The sequence below is a fragment of the Nerophis lumbriciformis genome, linkage group LG09 (assembly GCF_033978685.3).
Source record: "Nerophis lumbriciformis linkage group LG09, RoL_Nlum_v2.1, whole genome shotgun sequence".
Taxonomy (NCBI): domain Eukaryota; kingdom Metazoa; phylum Chordata; class Actinopteri; order Syngnathiformes; family Syngnathidae; genus Nerophis; species Nerophis lumbriciformis.
Genome location: NC_084556.2, coordinates 51,348,517 through 51,357,474, shown reverse-complemented (window position 1 = coordinate 51,357,474; position 8,958 = coordinate 51,348,517). Strand labels below are relative to the sequence as shown.

Here is an 8,958-nt window from a genome sequence, read left to right as displayed (position 1 = left end):
TGAAGTACATATTCCGTACAATTGACCACTAAATGGTAACACCCCAATAAGTTTTTCAACTTGTTTAAGTCGGGGTCCACATTTCAAATTGTTTTTGGAAATATTCCACATCGTGTCATCCGGACTAAAGGGGAAGCGAACCATCCAGACTGTTATCGACGCAAAGTTGAAAAGCCAGCATGTGTGATGGTATGGGGGTGCATTAGTGGCCAAGGCATGGGTAACTTACACATCTGTGAAGGCACCATTAATGCTGAAAGGTACATACAGGTTTTGGAACAACATATGCTGCCATCTAAGCGCCGTCTTTTTCATGCTTATTTCAGCAAGACAATGCCAAGCCGCATTCAGCACGTGTTACAACAGCGTGGCTTCGTAAAAAAAAGTGTGCGGGTACTTTCCTGGCCCGCCTACAGTCCAGACCTGTCTCCCATCGAAAATGTGTGGCGCATTATGAAGCGTAAAATACGACAGCGGAGACCCCGGACTGTTGAACGACTGAAGCTCTACATAACAATTAGTTTCCTCAGTTCCCAATCGTTTATTGAGTGTTGTTAAAAGAAAAGGTGATGTAACACAGTGGTGAACATGCCCTTTCCCAACTACTTTGGCACGTGTTGCAGCCATGAAATTCTAAGTTAATTATTATTTACAAAAAAATAATAAAGTTTATGAGTTTGAACATCAAATATCTTGTCTTTGTAGTGCATTCAATTGAATATGGGTTGAAAAGGATTTGCAAATCATTGTATTCCGTTTATATTTACATCTAACACAATTTCCCAACTCATATGGAAACGGGGTTTGTACTATATGTACTAATTTATTGACATTTGATTATTTGCATATCATATACTTGTATGTGTATATATATATATACATACATATATATATATATATATATATATATATATATATATATATATATATACATATATCTATATACATATATATATATATACATATATCTGGTGGACACTGCTCATCTGATGACGTCACGGTTATGCCCTGTCATTTCCAAAGTTCACTGTATCGTAAACAACACTGCCTTGCTGGCTTTAATCACACTAAGATGACTTACTGTATGTTTAGATGTAAACACACTGCTTTTTTACTCTCATTGATGAAAAGACACATCAAAATGAGCTTTTAAAGACCCGGCGACACTCCCGCCAGCTCCAATGACAGTCAGCTCTTTTGGATACGCTCAATTGGACGGGACAACTTAATTAAACAAGCAATACTTTTTGCTTTGGATCATAAGAAAGGTGCAACATTATCTCATGTTTGTAATCTTTATTTAACAACAGATCATCAAGAATTTGACTTAAATATGATTAACAATTAGTTTATTTATTTTAGCACAACATAATTGTGTTTTTCGTGTCAGTTATTTATCAGTGCCGACAGCAGGATTCAGAGGCGCAGAGCTCCGTGTCTGACGTCAGCGTGTGGCCCATGTAGAAACATCCTCCCAACACTACCAGTAAAGGATTATTCTTGTAAGCAGACAAATAGATCTTACAAAGAGATGTGGGAGATCAAAACAGCCAAGACACGTCACATCAGGATGTAGCGACCACTCTGAGGAAGGTCATCTAAAATCGTAATCTGACCATTTTCCTGCAAACAAGAGTATTTCACTCATTTTCGAAGACAAGATGAGCAATCAATCTACACCTGCTGTACGGGGCACATCAGCGGGTACTCAACTCGCTTCCCTCCCCCAGATGTAGGTTGGAGTGTTTAATGTTCGACGATACGACTGCCAGGTTGATAGTGGAATCAGATTCCTGAGAATCAAACTGTCCAATCATCAACCACACAACTGACATGCATGTGACCCCAATGCAGGGCCGGCCCGTGGCATAGGCCGTATAGGCAAATGCTAAGGGCGCTGTTGTTGTTTGTGGTTACCAGATGGTACACCACACACACTGCTATCTGACAATGCAAGACAGTACAAGTGTGAACAATTCAGGAAGTTTGCTGAGGAGTGGGACTTCATCCACACCACTAGCAGCCCAGAGTTTCCCCAGTCGAATGGACTTGCGGAAAGAGCTGTCAGGAGTGCCAAGCAACTGATGGAAAAATCCCACTTCTGACACCATGTTGTTGTTTGTGGTTACCAGTAGGAAGAACCATGTCGAGCTGCATGAATAACTTGGCTTTAATAAAGACTTCAGGAGGACAGCAATTTTACATACGCACTGCATGAGAGAGTGGTAATAACTGATTCCCTGATGTGCACACCCTGGTGGTGTGTTCGAAAATTACAACAACAAAACAGTCATTTTACCAAATGATCTACAGGCGCCGTCCATCAGGGGGCGCCACGCCAGTGCCACAAATGTTGGAGAAAAAAAAAAGAAAAAAAAAGTTGATACTATTATTTCTAAATACAAAAAATAATCCCACGTTAATTAAAATGCAAAGTAAAGCCAATTTAATAGAAATATTATTTGTTACAACATTACGCCCCCCCCCTCCTCCCCCCGCACGGTGCGCCCGTATCATGACTCTTTTTGGACGTCACCACATCAAAAAATCAACACACGATGCCAAAACTGTCAGGTGCCCAGGGAAGAAAAAAGAGAAAAGAAGAGGAGTAGAAACGAGAAAAGACAGAGGTAGCAGGTAGGTAACGTTAGCCTACATGAAATTATTTGTCTGTTACAGAATGTGATAGTAACCTGGCTTTTTAGCATTAAGCTAATGTTACATGATTCGGCAATTGCTAATCAATAAATAGCTAGTTCTGTTTTAACGTCGGGTTAATATTGTGGAGGGGGCTAAATTGTTATGGAAAATAATAATGTAACGTTAGGTAATTACAGTACTCCCACCTTACATTCCTCAGGGACATTTCTTTCTTTCTTTAGTTTATTTGGAACATGAACACACTTACATCATAATACATCACACAATTTCATATCATTTCATTTTAATCCTACCCCTTTCCCACTTCAAAGCGTTTACAAATATATAGAATCATTTACTGACCTTTTTATATAATAAAATAACATCTATGAATTAGTATACAACAGTTTTGTAATATGTAATTAATTAATTAATTCAGTCATTATTAACATACTGAGATGAAGAATATCTTATTTTCAATAAGGTTGAAAGTATTTCTCATAATTCTTCTTCTTTGTACTCTGTAAGCACTATTATTTTGAACAACCTCTTGAACTGGATCATATCAGTACAATTTTTAACTTCTTTACTTAATCCATTCCATAATTTAATTCCACATACTGATATGCTAAAAGTTCTAAGTGTTGTACGTGCCTATAAATGTTTGTATTAGATCTTTTAAGCAGGTGTTTTTTGTTTACATTGTTATTGCCTTCTGGTTAGCTAATGTTTGCCCTGCAGGTAATGGTCACTTTTCCACCCCTTTATATATTAGGTATAGTTGTAAGTAAAAAAAAAAGGTCAAAGACAAAGCTATTCGGGTTCTTGTGAGTATATACACTTCACTGCCGATGTGGGGGGGCGCCACCTAAAATCTTGCCTAGGGCCCCAAATCCTGCCCCAATGTGACGTCAGAGTAAAACAATCGTATTTATTAAATCAAGTAAAAGGCCAAACCGATATGTACTGAGATAAAATTGGATTTTATTGTTCACTTAACTTTTTAAAGGGGAACATTATCACAATTTCAGAAGGGTTAAAACCATGAAAAATCAGTTCCCAATGGCTTATTTTATTTTTCAAAGTTTTTTTCAAAATGTTACCCATCATGCAATATCCCTAAAAAAAAGCTTCAAAGTGCCTGATTTTAACCATCGTTATATACACCCGTCCATTTTCCTGTGACGTCACACAGTGATGCCGATACAAACAAACATGGCGGAAAGAACAGCAAGGTATAGCGACATTAGCTCGGATTCAGACTCGTATTTCAGCGGCTTAAGCGATTCAACAGATTACGCATGTATTGAAACGGATGGTTGTAGTGTGGAGGCAGGTAGCGAAAACGAAATTGAAGAAGAAACTGAAGCTATTGAGCCATATCGGTTTGAACCGTATGCAAGCGAAACCGACGAAAACGACACGACAGCCAGCGACACGGGAGAAAGCGAGGACGAATTCGGCGATCGCCTTCTAACCAACGATTGGTATGTGTTTGTTTGGCATTAAAGGAACATACTTGCCAACCCTCCCGGATTTTCCGGGAGACTCCCGAAATTCAGCGCCTCTCCCGAAAACCTCCCGGGACAAATTTTCTCCCGAAGATCTCCCGAAATTCAGGCGGACTCAGGTCCATGAGGACCTGAGTCCGCTAACCCACAATATAACCAGCATACCTGCCCAATCACGTTCTAACTGTAGAATGATGGAGGGCGGGTTCTTGGTTTCTTATGTGGGTTTATTGTTAGGCAGTTTCATTAACGTCCTCCCAGCGCGGCAACAACACACAACAAGAGCAGTCACGTTTTTGTATACCGTAAAGCAGTTCGTCTGCCGTAAACAGCAATGTTGTGACACTCTTAAACAGGACAATATTGCCATCTAGTGCATTTGATGAAAGCACTTTTGTGCGTGCCACACATCAATGCATCATCAGAGAGGGTGTTCAGCATGGTTCGAAAAATAGTGACAGAGAATAGAACAAGGATGGACAATTCAACCCTTAACTCAACAATGAGTAGATGAGTGTTATGTGTGTGTATATGTGTAAATAAATGAACACTGAAATTCAAGTATTTATTTTATATATATATATATATATATATATATATATATATATATATATATATATATATAAAATAAAATTAATATATATATATACGTATATATATATATATATATATATATATATACATATAATAAAATAAATATATATATATGTATGTATATATATATATATATATACGTATATATACATATATATATATATATATATATATATATATATATATGAAATACTTGACTTGGTGAATTCTAGCTGTAAATATACTCCTCCCCTTTTAGCCACGCCCCCAACCACGCCCCCTCACACCCCCGACCACGCCCACACACACCCCCACCCACCTCCGGAGGTCTCAAGGTTGGCAAGTATGTAAAGGAAACTAACAACTATGAACTAGGTTTACAGCATATGAAATACATTTGGCAACAACATGCACTTTGAGAGTGCAGACAGCCCAGTTTTCATCAATTAATATATTCTGTAGACATACCCTCATCCGCTCTGTTTTCCTGAAAGCTGATCTGTCCAGTCCAGTTGGAAATGCATCTGCTTTGAGTGTCGCAGGATATCCACACATTCTTGCCATCTCTGTCGTAGCATCGCTTTCGTCGGTAAAGTGTGCGGAACAAACGTCCAATTTCTTGCCACTTTGGCATCTTTGGGCCACTGGTGCAACTTGAATCCGTCCCTGCTCGTGTTGTTACACCCTCCGACAACACACCGACGAGGCATGACGTCTCCAAGGTACGGAAAACAGTCGAAAAAACGGAAAATAACAGAGCTGATTTGACTCGGTGTTTGTAATGTGTTTGAGAAAATGGCGGATTGCTTCCCCATTTCAGGCGCGCTAAGAACATATATTTTTCCACGATTTCAGCACTCAGGTTAACCATACCTAAATAGACACAAAATACTGCATTACACAAGACTACCCGAATGTACTCGAATGATTGAAAAAAAATAAATGTTTTTAAGCTAAATTATTGGTAAACACAGTTTATGTATAATAATTTACGTAAAACCGCGAGTAATGAATAAAGTTTTCATCAACTAATATATTCTGTAGACATACCCTCATCCGCCTCTTTTCCTGAAAGCTGATCTGTCCAGTTTTGGAGTTGATGTCAACATCTGCTTTGAGTGTTGCAGGATATCCACACATTCTTGCCATCTCTGTCATAGCATAGCTTTCGTCGGTAAAGTGTGCGGATAAAACGACTGACCATTTCGTCGGCTTTCCCCACACCCTCGTATTTTGAACAAATTTCATCCAATTTCTTGCCACTTTGGCATCTTTGGGCCACTGGTGCAACTTGAATCCGTCCCTGTTCGTGTTGTTACACCCTCCGACAACACACCGACGAAAGTGAGAAAATGGCGGATTGCTTCCCGATGTGACTGTCAAGACTAGGACCATGGCTTGGTTTGTTCTCCCGAGGTGCAAGTGATTTGGACCAGATGTGGCGTGAAGGTGAATACATGATTTATTTAAACACTATAACTCCAAAAAAAAAAAGGACAAACGAAAAGCGCGCACAGTGGCGGAGAAACAACTTGGCTATGAAAACAAATACTTGCACAAAGACAGAAACTATGGACAATTAAACAAAAACACTAACTGTGGCATTAATAAACAAAACTTACTAAAAGAGCAGCATGAACGATGGACATGAAAAAAAGTGTCAGGAATGTGCAGAGCATAAATGTGGGATGTCGTCAGAACGACAAACTGAAAACAATGAACTTAAATACTATAGTTAAAGTTAAAGTTGAAGTTAAAGTTAAAGTTAAAGTACCAATGATTGTCACACACACACTCTAGGTGTGGCGAGATTATTCTCTGCATTTGACCCATCACCCTTGATCACCCCCTGGGAGGTGAGGGGAGCAGTGGGCAGCAGCGGTTGCCGCGCCCGGGAATCATTTTGCTGATTTAACCCCCAATTCCAACCCTTGATGCTGAGTGCCAAGCAGGGAGGTGATGGGTCCCATTTTTATAGTCTTTGGTATGACTCGGCCGGGGTTTAAACTCACAACCTACCGATCTCAGGGCGGACACTCTAACCACTAGGCCACTGAGTAGTATAGACATGATTAGTGAAAGCAGGTGCGTGACTCAAAACGTGAAACAGGTGCGTGACGTGACAGGTGAAAACTAATGGTTGCTATGGTGACAAAACAAAACAAAAGTGCACAAAAAGTCCAAAAACAAAACCGAATAATAGAAAGGCGTTTAATTCGCCAAAATTCACCCATTTGGAGTTCGGAAATCAGTTAAAAAAATATATGGTGTTTTTTCTGCAACATCAAGGTATATATTGACGCTTACATAGGTCTGGTGATAATGTTCCCCTTTAAAAACATTTTTTACCATTACTTCTAAAAAGTGTTCTCAGTCCTGACACAGAAGAGATTGGCTGTGAGGACGACTCTGATCGACCGATCTCTCAGCCCGTAGATGAGGGACGCCATCCATCGAGGCAAGAAGAAAAAACACACATACAGAAAGGCCTGTATTCGTAGAAAGATCATCCTGGGGAAAGCGGAGTAAAAAAAAACCAGAACAGCGAAGTGGTTACATGACAACAGTATCAGGCCCAGCTGCAACAGGTGCAGCAGCAGCGTCTTCTGAGCTTTACGGGCCGACTCCTTGTCTCTTTGACTCCTTGACGCTGACCTGGCCGCCACCACTACGCCGATGTAGCTGCAAACAACGAGCAAGCACACAAAGGTGAACAGAAGAGCGGTGAAAGCTGTTCTGCAGTGATACAACACGGGCAGGAGAAATATCTCGTCGCTGCTGCACTGCTTGGGCATCTTCAGAGTCTCCAGCTGGTCAAAGGGAAAGCGTAACAATACGAGCACCAGAGTGACAACCTGAAGCAAAGAGAGGATCCAAACCGAGAGCACGGCCGCCCCCGTGTTCCTGGCGGTGATGATGGAAGCATGTCTGAGAGGGTGGCACACAGCTACATATCTCTCCAGAGACATCACCACCAGCACCAGAGGAGAGATGTCATTGGTCATGATAGTCAGCATGACGAGGACGCCACACTGAGGATACGTGAGGCTGATCCGATACGTGTGCAGCAGGTACAACACCTGGCTGGATGCAATCAGCAGCGTGTCCGCCAGGAGGAGGTGGAACAGCAGGATGTAGCGAGACGTCTCCCGAAACACCCGTTTTCTTCTCAAGGTGAACATAATCACCGCGTTGATGAGGAGGAACACCAAGCAGGCCACTGAGGTAATGCTGGACGAGATCACCCGCTCCACCAGACCCACCTGGGTCACGTTAGACTGAGACAAAGCTTGTCTCAACATGGAAGTCACACAAAGACAACACGAAGCCGTTAAAGAGCAGCAGTCGACTGCACGCTCTCTTTATACGTTTGTTTGCTCCATGATGATAGGTCCAAACTCTGTCATGTGACCCACATCAGAACACCCTGTGACCACGCCCCCAAACAGTCCTCTCTTGTCATCATCAGACTGGACGAGAGCAAGTGACAACATTATTAAATTCCACTAGGGATTTTTATAGTCGAATCTGAATGTTGTCCATAGTCGACGATCAATCAAATATGCGACATTGTTTAACTTTGTTTAAGAAAAATAAACAGATCGACAGTATGGATTTAGATTTGGTGCTTGCTACAAGGTGAGTCATCCAAATTCAATAAATTTACTCACAAAAGGAATTAGGGATGTCCCGATACAGGTTTTTGCACTTCCGATCCGATACCGATATTGTTTTTGCATTTCCGATCCGATACCGATACTGACCGATACCGATACTGACCGATAATGGCCTATCCGAGCATGTATTAAAGTTTAAAGTTATTTAGCCTACTTAGTTGTCAGAATCATGTTGAAAAGGGTTTTAGTACTCTTGATAACAACTAGCCAGCTGAATTAGGGGAGTTTGAATAATACACAATGGTTGGTAACAAGAAACTGACCTGTTTATTCAAGGATAAACACAAAATAGACAAAATTATACATGACAAACAGAAATGGCATCATTGAAACTAGGGCTGGGCGATATGGCCTTTTTTTAATGTTGCGATATTTTAAGGCCGTATTGCGATACACGATATATATCTCGATATTTTGCCTTAGCCTTGAATGAACACTTGATGCATATAATCACAGCAGTATGATGATTCTATGTGTTTTGATTGATTGATTGAGACTTTAATTAGTAGGTTGCACAGTGAAGTACATATTCCGTACAATTGACCACTAAATGGTAA

At 40.6% G+C, this 8,958-nt stretch overlaps 1 protein-coding gene across 1 annotated transcript; it reads right to left on the bottom strand.

Annotated features, from left to right (window-relative positions):
- Positions 1 to 7,019: 7,019 nt before the first annotated feature.
- Positions 7,020 to 8,026, bottom strand: LOC133607266 (odorant receptor 131-2-like). The gene has a single exon (XM_061961750.2). It carries the CDS (start codon positions 8,024 to 8,026, stop codon positions 7,082 to 7,084), a length of 945 nt encoding a protein of 314 aa, XP_061817734.1. The 3' UTR covers positions 7,020 to 7,081.
- Positions 8,027 to 8,958: the final 932 nt, after the last annotated feature.